Source organism: Micrasema longulum, unplaced genomic scaffold (genome assembly GCF_059751315.1).
Source record: "Micrasema longulum isolate JH-2025_06_02 unplaced genomic scaffold, ASM5975131v1 h1tg002333l, whole genome shotgun sequence".
In the NCBI taxonomy this organism is placed as follows: Eukaryota; Metazoa; Arthropoda; class Insecta; order Trichoptera; family Brachycentridae; genus Micrasema; species Micrasema longulum.
This window is the reverse complement of record NW_028279483.1, coordinates 126,717-147,438: the sequence shown is the minus strand read 5'-3', so window position 1 is coordinate 147,438 and position 20,722 is coordinate 126,717. Positions and strand designations below refer to the sequence as shown.

Below are 20,722 nucleotides of genomic sequence, written 5' to 3'. Positions count from 1 at the left end.
CCTCTTGCATGGTAGGCAAACGCGCTAGTTAGAGTTATTGAAACAGCAGATTAAATCAAAACATCTAAAATTGTCATCTACATTAAAATTTTAATTTTTAGGTAGATAATGAATCAAATTTTTCCTTTTTTACTTTATTGTCTTCCAGTCCAAATTTGAGCCCCTTTGAATTTTTTTAAATATGAAAACTTTTTAAACTTTAAAGTAACGTAATAAACTTGTTATGCATATATTTTTGAAAATATATATTTTGAATTTTAAATTACCGCCAAATTTATTTTCTATAGCAACGTTATTGGATCCTTCGAGAGGCCATCGCTATGGTTGTGACGTAATAGCTATTGCACGTAATCATTGATACCAACTTTCAATTTTAACTATACTGGCAAGACCTCCGCATCGCAGCACTTGGCGCTAATATCACACGTATGTAAATGTCATTTATTATTAACATTTTTTTACCCTTTTCTCCAAAATTTCGTTGTTTTATTAATTAAAAGTGTATTTATTAGTAACGACGTTTTAATTTTTCACGCCGCGATCGTAGATTAACGCAAAAAATCATGGAAAATCCTATACCTAACCTACATTGGGTCATCGATAAGTCGCCCGATCGAATAATCATGTGCCGTCAATTATAAAGGATAAGTAAATGGTGAAGTACTCCGGCCCTTGCGAGATGGTTCTCAGTACAGAGTGGGCGCAGGTGGAAGTGATAGATCTGGTCAGCGACGGCAACGGACTCGGCTTCAACATAGTCGGCGGCAGGAGTACCGGGGTGGTCATCAAATACATCCTGCCGGGTAGCACTGCGGACAGGGACGGGCGGCTGCAGGGGGGGGATCATGTTCTGCAGGTCGGCGCAGTCAACCTGCGCGGATTCAGCTCCGAGCAGGTGGCCGCTGTGCTGCGCCAGTCCGGGCCGCAGTTGCGCCTCCTGGTGGCGCGGCCCGTAGACCCCACGTCCTCTGACTTCCGCGCGCTCGGCGCCCATGCCCCCATAGTGCCCACCAAGGTCCTGTCCGACCCCGAGCAGCTGGACCGCCACCTGATCGAAAACGGCTACAATGAGACCTACAGCGCCATCCCGCAGTGCTACGAGGAACAATGTCGCGAGAACGGCTCCACCCCCGAGTCCCACATGCCCTTCCCCGTCGCCGCGTTCGTCGACATCGTCGGGAGGAACCCCTCGGCCATCGGGCAGCCTCCCGTCGCCGCCGACGCTGTCTCCCCGGTCATCACTCTCTCCGCCCCGGTGGAGATCGCGCCCCAGCTACCATCCCCCCCCGAAATGGAGGTTATCACCGTCGTCTTAAACAAAAACGTGTACGGGCTGGGAGTGACCGTAGCGGGATATGTCTGCGAAAAAGAAGAACTTTCCGGAATCTTTGTCAAAAGCATAATTGACGGCAGTGCGGCAGAATTGAGTGGAAAAATTATGGTCAACGATCGTATTATAGAAGTAGACAGTGTTTCGTTGATCGACAAAACAAACCCGCAGGCCGTTGAAGTACTGAGAAATACGGGGATATCCGTCACTCTGGTCCTGGAGAGGTACCTCCGCGGGCCCAAGTACGAGCACCTGCAGCTGGCCCTGTGGAGGGAAGACTCCCCCCCGAGCCCCCCGTCCCCGTCCGTCACGACCCTGTCCTGGTTCCAGGTCCATTCCGACAATGCCGAAAGTTGTACAGGAATCGAAATGGAGCCGGAATCTCAAACGACTATCGATTCTACCATCCTAGAACCCGAAGAAATGGAGGAACCCCCTCCCGACGTTATAGAAAAAGATTTAGACATTCTCTTAGAAGCAGATTCGTACAAAGTAAAGTGGAGCGAACAGTTGGGAGAAGACAAAGAAATAATAATTGCCGATATTAAAAAGCTGTCGGGCTTGGGGATCAGTCTGGAGGGAACGGTAGACGTGGAGGGAGGGCAGGAAGTCAGGCCCCATCACTACATCCGGTCCATCCTCCCCCAGGGCCCTGTGGGAGTGCAAGGGGCTCTACTTGCAGGGGATGAGCTCCTTCAAGTCAACGAACATTGCCTACACGGACTGAAGCATACCGAAGTTGTATCTATTCTCAAAGAACTGCCGTCATGCGTGAGATTAGTATGCGCCCGCAACTCCATAGATACTGGCCCGAGACCTTTGATCAATATGTCCCAAGACAGGGAAGGTTTCGAAGCCCGTAAGATTATTTCCGGCAGCATTCACAACTTATCGACGTTGATAAAATCTCATTCCGACGGCTCCATCAATACTTCTAGCACTGCGACATTAACCGACCATTCCATTTCCAAGAAATCTCAATCGCTGGATTGCGTGTCCAATCTCGCCATGTGGAACGATGAGGAAGTATTTCTGGACGTATTCAAGGGGGAGCAAGGTCTCGGATTTTCAATTCTGGATTACCAAGACCCGATAGATCCCGAGGGAACTGTGATAGTCGTCCGGAGCCTGGTGCCGGGCGGAGCCGCGGAGAAGCACGGTCAGGTGTCTCCCGGTGACCGGCTGTTGTCGGTGAACGGCGTCAGTATAAGGAACGTGTCCCTGGACCAAGCCGTGCAGGCCCTGAAGGGCGCTTCCCTAGGCTCAGTCAGACTGGGCATAGCTCGACCTCTCCCCTCCACCGAACGCTGCAGTAAATACAGTAGCAATAGTGAAACACTGGCCACTAAGATTACCAGTTAATATTCGATGCAAAACTCTGTACTTCCTTAAATTTCCCGTAATTTTATCCAACACCCAATTATAATATCATATCTTCGTTAACACAGTATACAATGTCACCGCATTCGATGTATTTTTGTATGAATAGAAAACTCAAACTTACCTAGTCATTTTATAGTAAATAAAAAATAATTAATAAGTCATTTCACATAAAGATATTACAATTGTCTATTGAATCCTTAATATTATTCGGCACAGTTAAATTGTTGTTAATGATATTCTCTAATTAATGAAATCTAGTCAAATTTGTTAAATTAATTAAGTTTTTGGAACATAATATAATGCACCATTGTGTAAGCATAATTATTAAGAAATGAATTTAAACGATTTGCATTGTATACACAATTTTATAACACGGGATCAAAATTTAGTAGAAATGTCAGAATAACAACATATGTTTAAAGCTTTACTTACGAACAAACTTAGTTTTGATATCACTTATATTCTAGGGCTTGTAGGAGTAGGTGCTTTGGATCTGAAGAAGTATTTTGTAAAGGCCGTATGTGCATTACACTCTTTAAAGATAGGAATTAATTTTATTACGAAGCGGGTAAAAACACGAGTTTAGTGATTGTTTCATTAATGTACATTAATAAGTATCCGCAACATTTCACCCTCGTGTAAATACATATTTATACTTAAGTATTGTACAGTATTTACCAGAGCTCTCTGTCTCTAATCAAATTTATATTTCTCGGTGTAAAATATGTAAATACCAGTTTTTAGATTAGTCATTATTCTGCGACCAATTTCTTTTTAATAATTGTTAGATAATCCTTCTATTATGTACACAGTAACTATCCGCATTCAATTTTAGTAATTAAGGCCATTTGATATTTAATAAAAAAACAGAAGGCTACCTGGCTTCAAAACATATTCTCTTGCGCAACCTTTATATGAAAAACTATTGCAAAAAGTATCGTGATACTTATTTCTAGTATTTTCTTATTATTCTTTAATGCCTTTAGAAAATAGCTTTCATTATGAGTTAAATACCAATTCTTGCTTTATCTTATTTTCTAGCAAAGTGCAACATTATTTTGGGACAATACGTTCCTATTCCTTAGTAGTAGAATAAAATAATGTGACATTGATACTTTGGGGAGAAGTACCGCGCCATATGGCAATATTTGTGAGAATGTTTTATAATAGTTTGTCGGATAAAAATGCCGCAACCTTAAAAGTTTTGGAAAATCTTTCAATGAACATTAAAATTAATTTGCAAAAGTATTTTGTAATTGAATTAAAAGATGGGTTATACTATACTGGTCTACGCGAGTTGTAAATCTACCATTTTCACAATAAATTCTTAGATGTATACTTCCGATGGTTACAAAGATATTACATTTATAAATGTCTTTCTTCAAGTAGTTGGTCATGCCATGTCTTTCTCGGTCTTACTTGTTTTCTGCATCCATAAATATTGCGCTGTAAATCTTTAATGATTATTTTGCTGTCCATTTGCTCTACATGTCCAGACCAATTTAGCACCACTTTCTGTGGTGCTTGTCTCGTGCATCGAATCTATCATACTTCATTTTAAAAACATTCGTACGAGAGATTACATTAAGATAGCATTCAGCCTACTTCTTGTTTTTCCAACTCTATACTTCACATCCATACTTCAGCTTCGGTACTGTGAACTGCTAATTTCGCTTTCTACTACAAAAAATTATTTGCCAAGTTTGATTTGTTTTCTCTGGACATCTAAAACATATATCTTCTATTTTTAACAAGTTTGTGTTTCATTATAAGAGTTAAATATACATTATATATTCTAATATGTTATTATGTAATGTCTTCCCTATTTATATCCTTATGCATTTTTCACACATTTGGCATTATGTAATGAGTTTATTTTTTAGCAAACATTACCATGCAAATTATCTTCAGTTAGAGTTTTAATTTTCATAAATTTATGTCTAATATAAATCATAATTTTTAATTGTTAGTTTCCATTTTAAATGTCAATTCCAATCATTTTTACAAATTCATTAATGCATTAGGTAGTTTTAAATTAATATTGTATTTTCCCTAGTGAATACATATGACAATATTAATATTTAAATTTAATACAAATTATACCATTTTACTTCCCACTTTTAGGATGGTTCATTTTAGCAAAATTAATCACTGACCAATCATTGAAAAAATGTATTTATAATTATTAATGGTGTAAAAGTTTGAACAATTTAATTTGTCACAAATTAATTATTTATCGATGGCTGTCTGATTGATATTAATGCATTTTTAAATTATAATTTATTAGGCTGTTTCACTTCAAATGTCGGATAACTTGCATGAGTTCAATAAAACTCCATCACTTTTAAGATAAACATATTTATTTCAAATAGTAATCACCACATTAACAGTATTCTGCCAACGCCATGGAAGCTAGAAAATTCCACTTTTGAAACCATCAACATTTTTATTGTTTATAAAATTTTCATTTTCCGAAATTATAGTCTCGATTGGAAAAGTTTTTTTTTCCTAAATGGCTATTCAGGCTCTGGATTAGATGGTAATCCGCAGGAGAAAGGTCCGGTGAATATGGTGGATGAGGTAGAATCTCCAAGATATTCTAACTCCATCTTTTTTTAACACCGTAATTTTTAGTGGCTACCTCTATCTGTCGGAGTTTATTGTCTGAGTCGGAGCGTCGGTCAATCCGTAAGGTTCCCATCAATCTTTTTTTTACCTTACCGATCCAAGCCAGGCGACTACTTGTGTGCATCTTCTGTGCAAAGCATCGTACAGATGTTGACGTATCATTCACAACTTCCACCCCTGACTCAGTGTCGCCAATGGCACCCGGCGTTTCTCCACGTGGCTCATTTCGTAAATCAAAATTCCTCACTTGAACTTTTTAAACCGACGTTGCTCTGTCTGTTCATTACAGGTACCTTCACCGAATGTCGCATTCATTTCTCGGGTCACTGCTGCTGCATTCATTTCTTTTTTTAAATTGAAAAAAGAAGATGACCCGAATAACCCTTGATGAAAGCATATTCGCGAAAGAGAAAGGGCTAAATATACCTATTGACCTTTCAGGAAATAGGACCAGTAATAATAACCGGGTACAGGTAATCCCCGTTGATCGCAGGGGATACGTTCTGGATATGGTCATTATTAGCAAAATTGCACGATCAACGGGAGATTTCTTTTCACACGGGAACAGATTCTGAGACATCATTTTCTTATGACATGGTATGAGAGTCCTTTTTTGCAGCTCTTCATTAGTTGACGGTTTGCTGTGTGATTTTAACAGAGTCTTAATATCATCTACATCAACACCTTTGATACCTCCAGAATTGGTCATAAGTCTTATATCTTCGATGATATTTTGAATATCATTTAATCTTCAATTTCGCTGAACAATCTTTTCTAAACGCCCTTTATGCGACTGGGTGATTTCATTCCGCACTTCGTCGATATTTTTGATAGCTTTCCTATGAATATTTAATATATATTATTGTTAAATTGTTTTCGCCAAACCCGCATGGCATCTCTATCACCTCCATCAAGCTTTGAATGCTGCTATTGTGCCTTGATCCATTGGCTGAAAGATGGATGTGGTATTCGGAGGTAATAATACCACTTCAGCGAGAAAATCAGTGCAGTCTTGAGACTTGAGCTTGAGCTCCAGAGGAGAAAAATATTGTGTTATAATGAATCTGCACTCGCCGGGGTCGCAATCAATAGGGGTTACCTGTACTTGACCATTATATCAAATACAAAAGAAATTAGCACTGCAAGTAATCAAGTTTTTCTACAATAACTGCACTTTTGCGACTGACAAAACTCTGATATCTATGGTGCAACAACCTGATATAAAGGGGTAATTCTATCGAAGGAACTCAATATCCCGCATTTTATTTTCTAAACTGAAAATGACGTGTAATTTGTGAATGTTTCTCATAAAATAAACATATTTGCTTCTCATTACTTCAGATGCTTGAATAACAAAAAAATGATTTTCAGAATGGCACAAATTAAAAATTTTAAAAAACTAATCACAGTTTGTAATTCTTATTTTTATATAGCCTTAAACGACTATTGTACACTGATTAATCTGTATATTGATTGCACGAAGTATTCCTGCCAGAAAGTGATTCCTATAATTATTATTAATAAAATAAATTATTTATTTATAAGGCTTTTAATCTGTTCAATAATTATTATTGAATTTTGTGTTGCCAGCCAGTATTGTTAATTTTAAAAATAAAATATATTGAACACATTGATCTGTTTATAGAAATTATAGAAAAATAAGTATAAATTTCTAGTGTCTTGTGTAATAAATGCTTGAACTCCCAAAGTATGTAATTTTTTTTTATAAATTAATTGCAAAAGATATTTTTCACTTAAATATAAACGCATATTGAATTGTATATTTCATGCTATTGATCTCTCTACAATATTTATACAGATACGCTTATGTGCTCGCAATCTTTTATCGTCTTTATAAATAGGAATTGACAGGTAATATACGTCAATCTGTGATTCAAACATTATTGTGATTTTTAAATTTTGAGAGATCTCTGACATGAACCACGGCATAATTATAAATTGCACATATTTTCCTATATCCATCGTATATGTGCCCACACTTCTAGAAACCACATAATATTTTGCCCCTAATTTATGTATTATAAAATATTGTCTATAAAACGTATTTTAATTCATTTCTGTGATGTCAAAGATATCTACATTTCATAGGTACATATTTACATTTTAATTACTCTAGTCATTTTTGTGATTTCTCTTCAGTGTATGATTTTAATGCATTGTCTAAATGATTTGCATAATCAAACGCAACATATAATTATAATTTCCCAATAAAATAAATGAATATTAATGATTTCTGATTTTTATTTCAATAAACATAAATATGCACTCTGTTAAGCAACTTAGGCACCTCCCATAAATTACACAGAATACCAAGTAATTGCTTTCAGAATCCTGGAAGCCAAGAAAATAATCACAGGCAGAAGATAATACAATATAACTTTAGATTAAGGTAAAGATTTACGAAACAATATACTAATTAAACTGTAATAATCAATAATTATTTTGTAATTCGAATAATCGATGTGCTTGCATGAGAAAATGTTTGAATCTAGAGGATGCGAGATCTGTATGCAAATACAGAGTGATATGGCGTTCTATCCTCTCTACCTATGGCGTGATGGTTTCTTTGAAATCAAATTTATGTACAAGATCTATAAATACCGCAGTTGAGAAACTGGATGAGAGAAAAGATGTGAATAAAACACTGAAAATGTATTCTTTTGTTTGGTATCCAAAAATAATGAATGAAAACCATAATGGCAATATGAATAAAATAATTAATATTTTTTTTTTTTTTTTCTTATTTTGATATAATTTTTATAACAGCAGAATGTAACAGAAACAGAAAACCTCATGGTCTTATAAAATACAAGTATAAATATTACACGTTAACTACTTTGAACTACGTCACAAGTTCTTTAGAATTAACCAATGATAGAGTTTTGTGATAGATTTCCTTTTTTCCGGGAAGCCAACTCACCAGTCAGCATAACTCACCGACTAGAACTTGTGACGTCACAGCCGGAGTAATTTCAAAAATTATACAAATTGAAAAAATCATAGTGCTGAAAAAAAAATTTGCTTGGTTTTAGTCTATTGACAAATAAAAAAAACCACTGGACTTCCTCATTTCACAGTTTTCTATCAAAACGGTATAATTTAAACTTAAAATTCCCAATATTATTCATTCCTTTTGACAAAAAGTTTTAAGAAAACATCAGATATAATATATACTATAAACAGTTGATGTAACGATACTCCATAGAGTTATTATCATAATTCTTTGCAATACTCCTTAATATAATACTACTGGAAGTATGTGCTTTAGTTTTTTGGCTGTCATGTAAAATTCGATAACGAAACATTAGATACTATGTCAAAAGAAAAATGTCATTCTATCTGTATTATGCATAGTAGAATAAACAAATTCTAAACAAATAACCACAAAGTTAGTGCTTCAAATATAAATCAATTTTATTTTAAGCTTAATTTTGATAATAAACTATTAGAAATTCAGGCATGTTCACTTTTACTTTAAGGTAAATTTAAGTAGAGTTATTATTTATGTTACTTTATGATTGAATTAATAACGATTCATGTATTTGTCTTGTTGAATTCCTATCTTTCTGTAGTTAAACTTACAATGTTCTCAAATGACACTGAGATTTCTTGTGAATTTTAACTTGTAAACATTTGCTTGGCCAATATTCAATATTTTTTAATTTTCAAATTATTTTATTTTCTTTGATTCCAGAAAAATCTGTAGTCATGTCGTGGCTGAACAATAAGTTTATTCTCATACCGAGTATACTTGTTTCAGGAGTTGGTGGATTGGCTATGGTGAAGTAAGTTTTCTTTTTAATAGGTGTAATTTAATAATAAGTGACACTAAAAAAAATATTACTCAAGTTTTCAGTGGCGGAATAAAAGAAAACAAATAATTTAGTTGTTATTTAGTATCTATTTTATAAAATAATTATGTTAATCAAGAAATATTCACTATATTGATTAATCCATTTTAATATTTTTTATTTATTCAATTTAACTCTCCCTTCTCGGTGATGTGTAGCTTAGTACACAATTAATCTAATAACTTTTATATCTTGTTATAATTTATAATATAATAAATACTGGGTTAAGATTTCGTTATACATTTACGTATCGATTGAAATAATTTATTATTAAATAGTTGATGCTTATTGGGCACAGAAAAAGCATTTTATCAGAAATGGGAGATAAATCACCTGTACAATCAAAAGCTTACTAATGCGTCGCAGCGTATGAAGTAAATTAGTTATTTATTTATTTAAATCTTAAAGTAGGGAACACATATCATATATATTGTCATGTGTGTTCTAATAATAACATTGCAAATATATTTAATTTATAAATTGTTTATCACATATGTCTTGATCATTATTTTAAATTTTGATATGTTTTTTTCTTCATAAATATTTTTTTCCATTTCGTAATACTTTTTAATTGCTTTAAATAAAATTGAATTTTGTGACTTTGCCTTTTTCCTAAATGGAAGTCTAATTTTGTTCTTTTCTCTAGTATTGTGATCGTGTTCATGCTGGTTCCGATCAATTTTTTTCCAAAATTCTGTTTTTTTATTAGAGTTTATAATTTTATGAACAAATATCATTTTATTGTAAAATATTCTTTGTTTATATGTTAATAATTTCATTTCATTTACCATCGACTTTACCCTCGTGTATCTGTTTTTTTTTCAAAATGATTCTAAAGGCTTTATTTTGTAATACAGTTAGTTTATCTATGTTTTCTTTGTTTGATAAAAATAAAATGCTACTACAGTAGTTAAGTTACCGAATATACGACTGTCTCACACGGGCAAACGTAATCAAACCTCTCGGAAGGCATCTGGAGTAAGTGGCCCAGCCAACTGTATCGCCTCCGTTGATGACAGTTGTATCCGGAAGTTGTTGCGTCTGTTATCTTGATTATTAATTCTTCACAAAGTTCAACCGCTATATACCCAAAACTCTTCCTAGAGACCTATTCTCAAAACTCAGTATTTTTCTGTTTTGAGCCCTAGTCTAGTGTGGTGCTATGATTCACATCCATCGAGGAGAATAAGTGTTGTACAGGCGTTATTTAAAAACTTGTTTGCAGATTTCTATAAGAGAATTATGTTAACACACTTCAGCCGGGAAAGGTATTGCGCCTTCGGACCGCTGGCGACGGGCGAAAGTAAAGGTCCCGCGCAAATTTGTTTTAAATCGCTATATCTTCGAAAATAAAAAAAAAATATTTCAATAAAAATTTCTACATACTAACTCAGCATATCCAAGCTATAAAATTTCAAACCAAAACCAAATATTATTTGTAATTCAACATCACTATGGTTCAATTTTTAAGTAAACCTCGATTTCTATTTTATAACATTACATATTTTGTATTTTATTTTATATTTCGTTAAAAAAAAGATGATTCGCATTGCTATTTGATAATTATGTACATATAGTTAAGACTTTAACAAAGAGATTGGTATATAATATTCATATAAAAACATTGGACACTTCCTTCTTTTTTGCCTTTGAAATGAGGCCGGCGCAAAAGGTATTTCTACCCTTCCCTCCGTTAAGCATCAATCAACTGAACAGGTAGAAATACCTTTCCCGCCCGAAAAGTGTCGAGAATTATATTGAGAGATCAAGCACGCAATTAGGCTCATTCTTTAATTGAATAAAAATGAAATAATTAGGGCTTAAACAAAGATATTGCTATTCTCGTTATTTTATATGGAAATTCTTATTTATGTTTCTAGAGATTACTACAGTGGTGATTTGTGTGATAAACAATTAAAGGCCAATGATAAAACTTTCATCGTTACCGGAGCCAATACGGGGATCGGGAGAGCCACAGTCAGAGAGTTGGCCAAACGAGGTGGCAAGGTGTGGTTTCGTTTCAATAGACTTATTTATTTGTAGCATTAATAAACAAAATTAAGTTTCCTTTTAAAAAGCTCTTACAATTTCTGTTTTAAGGTTTACATGGCGTGTAGAAACATGAAAAAGTGCGAAGAAGCGAGGAAAGAGATGGTTATTGAGACCAACAATCGTTACATCTACTGCCGCCCATGTGATTTGTCGTCACAGAAATCCATAAAAAACTTTGTCAAAGTTTTCAAAGAAGAGCAAGAATCCCTACATGTGCTAATAAATAATGCTGGAGTTATGCGGTGCCCCAAATCCACGACAGATGATGGAATAGAGATGCAAATGGGAGTAAACCACATGGGGCACTTTCTTCTCACCAATCTTCTTCTTGACTATCTCAAGGTTAGTGGCAGCGGACAATCTGTGGTTCATATTTTACCGGACAAATTCTGAATCTCCGTGGTAATTTTATATGCAATGAGGAAGTTCAGTCCTACGGGAAATCGGATATAAAAAATGATCTAAACACCTAATCTAACCTAACGCGCCGTAAAAATTGGAGCATTAAATTGTACCGCAAAATTTCTTGAAAATATATGAAAAAAATTATAATGAATATTTTGACCTTTCCCTTACTGTCTTAAAACCACCCGCGCGTTACGGTGCTGTGTAGTCACTACACATTAAAAAATAAGAGATTTAAAAGGGGAAAAATGGAATATTTATGGGGAATGGCTTTAATTAACCATAATTTAATTCAAAGATAATATTTCAAATGTAACTGCTGAAAACATGAAAAAACCATTGGGTATCGCTAAAGACTCGGGCGAAACGTGCACCCGCGCCAACTTCCCGAGAGCTACTAAGTAGCTAGTACTGGACTACGTGACTGACTCTGCAACGGGCGTAAATTCTTTACTCTTTTCTTTATACGCAACAATGCGAAACATTGGTATACTGTGAGTATAATTTATCCCCGATTTCCGATAAAATGCTTTTTTTATGCTTATAAGTACTTATTATTTAATAACAAATTATTTCAGTCGATACGTAAATGTGTAATGGAAGAATACTGAAAATCTAAACCCAATATTTATTATATTTATAAAGATATTATAGTTATTAGACGCAATGTGTACTAGCTACACATTACCAAGTAAGAAAGTAAGAAATATTTAAAAGTCACTTCAACAAAAACTGATCAAATGTCACCTCTTCAGCTGCTCTTTAAAATAATGTTTCTTTTACAGAAATCGGCACCGAGTAGAATTATAAATCTGACAAGTTCTACACATGCCCAAGGAAAAATAAATAAAGATGATTTCAATATGGAAAAAGAATATGATCCAACAGAAGCTTACAATCGAAGCAAACTAGCCAACATGCTTTTTACTGTTGATTTATCTATCCGCCTTCTAGGTAGGTCATTTTTATTTTGTGTTTTCGAACAAGTAGCGAAGATATAACTGTTATCATGGGAACTAAAAACTACATATCGTGTCTCTAGATGTGACACTTCGCAACTGCAATTTTAAGTTTTTATGCAAAAATGGTTGTAAAGTAATTTTCCATCTTTCTGATGTTACCTTGTATGCACATGAGGCTTATTTAGACTGCTAGTGACCTCTCTTAACTAGCCTTGCTGACACTTTGTAAGTTGGACTTAATTGTCAAAACAGTTCTTTTCTCTCTCCTGGAAGGTTGACTGGTTTGTATATACGAGGTGTCACATCTATAGCAACGATATGATTTTTTATTACATGTAATAAAACTGCATAAGGCATACCTTACAATCATAGATTTTTGCTAACTATTCTTGTAATATATGTATTCTCATTAATTTGAACTATGTAAAAGGTAGTTGGGATACGATCTATTGGAAGATTATCCCAATTCGAGATTAGTCAATTAAAGTTATTCAGGATTATGTAGGTTATAATAATGAAATAATTTGCAATGATGATCACTTCCATGCAATTTATTTTTCACTGAGTATAGTAAGAATAATTTATAATAAAGATCAAACGACATGTATTAGCTCGGAGGCTGTTGGCGTTGAAAAGAGAGCGATCCGTCTTGTGTTCATTGTTTCAAAGTTTTGACAGCGCCCTCTGTTGGCCGGTCTTGCATTTCATGAGATGTGTACAGTGTTTTTTACCTCTTTGAACTAGTAAAATTAATATTTATGCAAAAAAAACTGTAATAATTTATTTGAAGATGTTGTTTTAGACGAAAGGGGCGGTCGATGGACAATAAAGAAAAGAAAAACTAAACCAAATCATTTATTGATTTTGCATACTATTTTTTTTATTTTCTCCAATAGTTTTAACCCTTAAGAAGTAAGCTCCATTAAATAAAAAAAAATCACATTTTGCCTTAAACAACCTTAAAAAACTTAACCTGTTAATATAATAATATCCTAACTATTGATGTATTAATTCATTCATTCACTTACTCCACATTTCAAAATTATTTTTCTTTTAAAATAGTCTATGTTACAACTTCATGTTTTTTCTTTGTTATTCCCTATATTTATGAAGGTTCATATAAATTGTATACGATTGGCTACATTTGATGTAAATACATCTAATATTAATTTGTTCCAGAAACTAAAGTAACAGTAAATGCAATTAATCCCGGAATCACAGACTCGGATATAACTCGCCACATGCCCACCATGAAAGGAATATCTTCCTACTTCACTTACATGTGTATGTGGCCCTTTATTAAGAAACCGGGTTCAGCGGCACAATCCATCGTCCACGCAGCTCTCGACCCGGCCTTGGACGAAGTTACGGGACAGTATTTAAGGTAGATAAAAAATTATACCAAAATTAATGTTTAGGACCTGAAAAAGCGAGCATTTATTGGTATTTAAAAGAATTTAAATTAAATTTATAATTCAACTACATGGACTCAAAGATGGTCTCCTTGATATTTAAGGTGAGTCAATCACTAAAAAAATATAATTATGTATATACAGTGTGTTAGAATGTATATTGACCCATTAGCCCTATGTTTATATGTTAGAGACAGTAAGTTTTTTTTTTAATATTCTAGTGTGCCTATGAACACAAACAACATTTGTATCTTTACTTGGTTCACCACAGGCACTAACACATTAACACGGGGTTATTAAACATTTTTACACACTGCACACATATTTAAAAATTGTGAGATTTTTTTCATCCATTTTTCAGCAAGTGTGGAAATATGTGTAGTGTTTTGGACCATTTTTCAGCAACAAAATGGATGCGAAAAATCTCACAATTTTTAAATATGTATGTACAATGTGTAAAAATGTTTAATTACTACCAATGATAATGAGGAACTTCAGCCCAATGGGAAATTAGATACAAAAATGTTTTCTTACGCGCTATAAAAATTAGAGTATTAAATTATGCGGCAAAGTTTCTTTAAACGTCACTAGTTCATATGAATCAACCAATGATAAGAGAGTTGTGAAAGATTTCCGGTTTACTTACCATTAACGGACCAATTGGCAGAACTAACCGAGAAGAAGGGGAAGAGAATTTGAGACGTCACACGCAGATTAATTTCAGAAATACAAAACTTTGAAAAATCATAGTGCTGATAATCATCATCATCATTTCCTTTCCACACCTAATGGTGCATAGGGCAGTTAATTGGTACACGAATTTGTACCGTGCTGCAGTTGGCAGGTTTGTTTTGTATCAGTGTATGTGTTTATATTTAATGCTGGGTACCATGATGTTTTGAGGCGCATTCCGTCTTATCTATTAATATTATATGGATATTTGTAAATTTCTATCTCTTCCTTTATCAGACAACTTGGTGGTTTTTGGGACGACCTAAAAACGAGTTTGCATGCACTTTTATGCTCTTTGACTCGAGTTGTTATTTTTCTCGATCTGCCCAATGTCTACAAAATCGCAACTATTACAGATCAATTTTTTTTTTATTTTACATTTTTGTAATACACCTGTTTCTCGGGGATCTCTGTCTTTAGACAGTTTCAAAAAATTCTTAACTTTAGAGGAAGTCTCGAAAATTGTTTTTATTTTATGTTTGTTAAGGATCTTAGCGATTCAATCGGTCATATTTTGTATGTATAGAAGAAATGCTAATCCTTTATTTTCCCCGATAACCCATTGGAGTTTCACAATTCTTTTTCGGATATCGCTCCTCTTTTAACCGTGACGTATTAACGCTGAGCCTTATTTATTTGTTTCCTCGTCTTTGTTATTGTCCTCGCAAATCCGTGTTGCCCTTCTGGCAAGAGTATTATTAAGACTTAATTTCTGCAATAAATGATGATGTGAAGAAGCGTGTAGGTAGCGGTTTGTACGAGTGGGTTTCCTGTACACTTTATGTCCTAAACTACCATCTTCTTTTCTTCTGATTTCCACATCTAAGAAAGGTAGAATATATACCTACGAACTTTATCCATTATTTAATGTTTCAATATTCTTTATTTACAGTGATATGAAAGTGGACACCATAGCTCCCAATGCTATTAATATTGAACTTGGACGATGGTTGTGGGATGTCAGCACAAAATGGACAAAATTGGATGAAAGTCTCAAGCAACTGCAGGAACAATTAGACGACACCAAAAATAACCAATAATTTCAACAAAGATTTGATTGATACTGCCGTAGTCAAGAATTAAATAGTACGTATCGCATTGTTTTAAAATATATTTGTTCAATAGGTCCAATAAAGACCAAGAGAGAATAATATATTAAAAATGTAAGCCATTTATACATTTGTTTGTCTCAATTTGAGTTTTCCATATTGGAAATTTTAAGACTATCAATGATTATGTTGTCAACTAAATTTCATACAAGTATTCCAATTTTAACAACAAAAAACTCTATGTATAATTGATTGACAAACATAATATGATATATTATATTGATAAATTTTAGGTATTGGCCTAAATCATCAGTATTATTGAATACTGTTTATCTTATCTTATTTGTTACATAATAGTTTTTTTTAAACTTTTTTAACTGAGAAATCTCAAAGATAATTTAACCGACTCCGACCTAGACCTGGAGGGCGATTACATTGGAAAGTTAACGAGAGTTATCTTCAATTGTCTATAAAGCGAAATTAGATTTACGAAAAATTGAGTATTCATTAAAAAAAAATTAGAAACATGTTTAATAACAGGTTACCGACAAAGTTACTTAGAATTTTCATTCAAATATATTCATTTTCGTATGGAAAATTTGATTTAACTTTATGTCTAATTGAACATAACTTCCGATTGTAATCGAAGCCCTAAAAGTACATTACAACTTACAATAATTACCGTTTCATTGTGACGCCTATTAAACTGATATTGAGTAATGTGCGCATATTTTATTTCTCATCACCGCATGCTGACTTAGGAGTGATTAGTGGATTTGAAAATAAAAATAAAGAATGTCAAAATAATATGCATTTTATTTACACAATGAATTATACTATACATATTCAAGATCCATTGTTTTTCAAAGTTATTCCCAAATGGATTGATGGAAGCACGGCTGGTCGAAAATGAGTTTCCTCGGCTGGGGTTGTTCAGGGATATCGTGGTCATGGAGAAGTTTGAATACTCCGGTTCCGATAGCGGCAGGAATGCCCATTATGATGGACTCGGAGACTCCCTCCATAGCATCAGCTTGTCCGTAATATGCTGCGTCGAAAAGGTGGTCGGCAGTTTTCTCAAACTAAAAAGAAAAATTTATTTTATAACAGTAATTAATTTTTTTACGATAAAATTTTTAAGAAGGAATATAAAAGTCTAGGTCTAGTCGGGGCTTGGCATTGGCTGGTTTAAGTGGTCGCTGTAAAGCAATACAGTAAAATACAGTTTACACACTACACACCATTTTGCTGTATTCATAACCCTAACTTTTACAAATGATCGAAAATTATATTTTGTCATTTTCTGTTAAGGCTTTAAATATCTATATGTGTGTACAACTTGTATATCCATACAGTGTTGTATTATTTAAATAATGACATCGAATTAGTTGACTCGAATAGAGTATCTGAGGGGTATGCGGGCGGCAGTTTTTGTATTATTTTTAGTAGTTGATTGAAATTTTTCAGAAAAGCCATAATTGGCTCTAATGAGTTTATTATCATTATAATATTTAATATATTTTATAATTTTTTACTATACATATTATTTTGGCATGATTCCTACATAATTGAAGTAAAAATTTAAAATATGAGATTATTTGGCTCTTCTGTAAAATTGCTAAATGTCACTTGGTAACTTTTTCCTTTTAATATATTTCATACATTATATATCTTCATACATTGCAAACATCATACATTCATATTCTCCTTCCATTTTGAGTTTACTTTATGGAACATTTAGCCATAGAAACAATTGTTGTTATTCAAAAAGGGAAAACTATTTTTAAAAACTAACAAATTGTTAAGGCTGTAGTCGGGAAAAACGGACGCAAAATTAGGAAATCATACGATTTTGCCATTTTAAAATGAATGTTTTTTTTTAATCGGGCAATAATAAAAAAAAAAACACGTAAATTAGAAAAACAATATGTTTTAAAGGTATTTCTGTTAAAAAATATGCTTAAAAGTTTTATGTTACTAAAATATAATTACTTTTAGACCAGCAGATTACGCCATTTCAAATTTAGACTAAACTTAGGTATCTGGGATCTCAATAAAGACTAATACCCATATGCAGAGACAAAACTTAAGGTGAGGAAAGTACATTCTAATTTCAAATGCAGAGAATAACCCGAAGGTGAAGACAATAGAATGTACTTTCCTCACCTTAAGGTTTGTCTCTGCATACGGGTATAAGTATTGAACAAAAATTTGTTGTAATAATAAATAATTTGAAGATACATTTAACATAAAAGTGGCCGTGGCCAAATTTTAATTTTTTGTTTTTGATAAAAAATACAAGCATTTTAAATCATGTACATTTTTGTGACATTTTCCTTTATTTCTACTTAAAATTATGCCTTCGGTAATATTAAAAAAAAAATAATATTATGAAACACTTTAGTTGAAGCCTGTTTTGATAGAATTGTATTCTCTTTTTTTTAAAAAAAAGAAGATAATTCTAATTGTAATATTCAATTTAAAACAATATCTTATTGACTTAGATAATAGACAATAGACTGACCTTCAGTACAGCCCTTATTGCTTGAGATCCCAGATACCTAAGTTTAGTCTAAATTTGAAATGGCGTAATCAGCCGGTCTAAAAGTAATTATATTTTAGTTACATAAAACTTTTCGGCATATTTTTTAACAGAAATACCTTTAAAACATATTGTTTTTATCTAATTTATGTGCTTTTGTTTTTTTATTAGTGCCCTATTAAAAAAAAACATTCATTTTAAAATGGCAAAATCGTATGATTTCCTAATTTTGCGTTAGTTTTTCCCGACTACAGCCTTAACACACAGATAAAAAAAAAAAACATAAAATATACAAACTCGCGCATTTCACTATAAAATCGAGATAAATGTGATTGTAAATTGAGATATTATATAAAATGAATTTTCCTCTACTACTACTACCATCATCACACCATTTCGCCGTAGGGGTAGGCAGATAGAATGGACCACCACATGCGTCTATCCTGGCATACATTCCTAGCTTCTTCCACATTCATACATCTTGTCATACATGCTCTTCGGTTCTGTCTGCTTTTGACATGACCAGACTTCAGATTTTGGTTTATCTGATCATGCCATGTCTTTCTTGGTCGAAACAAACAAAACACAAAGAAAATAAATAAACAGTAAAACTGCGGTGAAATAATAAAATAAAAGCATCAGATATAACAACAAACTAAGTGCTAGCTTTTTGGGTAAACAACTTTATAAAATAAACATAAATGTTCCAATTATTGTTTCGTCCTTTAAGACAAAAAGATTATTCAACACAAACACAGTTCAGGTTGCAAATTACCAACGCCTCATGTAAGGTACGGAAACTTGAATAGTTAGGAAAAATGATCCAAAGTAACTAAATGAGATGTGTGTTTAAAAAAGTATTACGGAGGCAAGATTGAGCACAGATTCCTTCATCCTGGCAAGACCGTATCTAGTGATGCCGAGAACCTCTCCTCGCGCCGTCATCTGTCCGGCCAGCAGCATCATGTGACGGTAGTCTACCGACATGCCGTGCCCCTCCATCACCTCCTTAATCTCGTGCATGATGGTGGTCTTGGCGGCTTCCACGCCCAGCGTTAGATACACCTGCCAACAACATGTTCATTTAGACACGGTAAAAAAATACCATCACATTAGTATTCAATAGATGATTGACAGAAAATAAAAATTATCAGTATACTGATAATAGCCATATTATAATGTGACCTATACATTCCTCTAAACTAAAAACCACAAGGTGCGTTAAGGCTGTAGTCTAGTAAAACGCAGAAAAAATGAGGAATCATACGATTTTGCCATTTTAAAATGATATTTTTTCAAAATCGCACCATTGAAAAAAAAACTCGCATTAGATAAAAATAATAATTTTAAAGGTGTGTAAAAGCTCTGTTAAAAAATACACATAAAAGTTTTATATAACTAAAATATAATTACTTTTCGACCAGCAGATTACACCTTTTAAAATTTAGACCAAACTTTGGTACATCGATTCTCATATAAAGACTAAGTATTGAACTGAAATTTGTTCTAATAATTTAAAGATAATAGATTGAACGTTGAAAGGCTGCAGCAAAATCTTTTTTTTTTTGTTTTTTAAAATAAATACAAGTATTTTAATTCACATAAATTTTTTGATATTTTTCTTTACTTCTATGTGAAATGATGCCTTCAGTAATACTTAGTTAAAACCTTTTTTTATGGAACTGCATTTTTTTTATGAAGATAATTTTGGTTGTAAATATTCAATTCCTAACAATATCTTATTTAGATGTTATTTAAGATGACTTAACACTTATTTAAATGTAATTTTATATAATTATTTACATCGAATTTACTAAAGATCAAGAGAGTGATATTTAAAAAAAAATCATTTATAGTGAAGCTTATTTTTACATTGCATCCTTTTAATTTTTTTCTTTGACAGCAAATTTATACTACCTCTTTTTTAACCAAAACAGAAAACACATTTAAATACACATCATCACCGTGTCCCTATCCGCACCCTGTGGCGCATAAGGCACTGCACCGGTACACCAAATTCAACTTATATTGATAATCTGTTTCATGAAGGTAAGGTGATCAGTCTTACGCTTCAGGTGCCAGTCCAGGAACAACGAAATATAGCAGTGATAAACCACCTTTTAAATCAATATTTCATGTCCACCTTCTCAGGGGTGGTGTTCTGAACGCAAAAGCGCACGTAGAAAACGCACTTTTAATGCGTATTTTTGTACTAAATACAAGCTAACAGAGAGATCTCTTCGCGCGCAATTCCGTTCAGAATACCAGCCATGGAATCGAACCTGGGGCCTCAAGCGTGGTAAGCGCATGCGTCAACCACTATTTTATGAACGTAGAAAATACTTATCGACGGTG

General features: G+C 33.5%; 2 protein-coding genes and 1 pseudogene across 3 annotated transcripts in view; 2 read left to right on the top strand and 1 right to left on the bottom strand.

Annotated features, from left to right (window-relative positions):
- The first annotated feature begins 352 nt into the window (after positions 1-352).
- Positions 353-20,722, top strand: part of LOC148272436 (retinol dehydrogenase 13-like) — a 22,383-nt gene continuing 2,013 nt past the window's right edge. Inside the window, exons 1-7 of one of the 2 annotated variants that reach the window (XM_088240042.1) lie at positions 353-426; positions 9,057-9,147; positions 11,094-11,220; positions 11,314-11,607; positions 12,456-12,624; positions 13,812-14,016; positions 15,669-15,862. In XM_088240042.1, the coding sequence (XP_088096168.1) occupies positions 9,071-9,147; positions 11,094-11,220; positions 11,314-11,607; positions 12,456-12,624; positions 13,812-14,016; positions 15,669-15,816 (1,020 nt within the window). In that variant the 5' untranslated portion in view covers positions 353-426; positions 9,057-9,070 and the 3' untranslated portion in view covers positions 15,817-15,862. Of the gene's footprint in view, positions 427-7,241; positions 7,752-9,056; positions 9,148-11,093; positions 11,221-11,313; positions 11,608-12,455; positions 12,625-13,811; positions 14,017-15,668; positions 16,630-20,722 lie in introns of those variants that run through there. The other variant, XM_088240041.1, reaches the window with a different exon arrangement.
- LOC148272437 (patj homolog pseudogene) lies at positions 561-2,814 on the top strand (annotated as a pseudogene).
- Positions 16,624-20,722, bottom strand: part of Polr3A (RNA polymerase III subunit A) — a 26,281-nt gene continuing 22,182 nt past the window's right edge. The window contains exons 25-26 of the mRNA XM_088240039.1: positions 19,232-19,432; positions 16,624-16,907 (exon numbers count right to left, since the gene is read on the bottom strand). Coding sequence (XP_088096165.1) covers positions 16,695-16,907; positions 19,232-19,432 — 414 coding nt within the window. The 3' untranslated portion in view covers positions 16,624-16,694. The remainder of the gene's footprint in view (positions 16,908-19,231; positions 19,433-20,722) is intronic.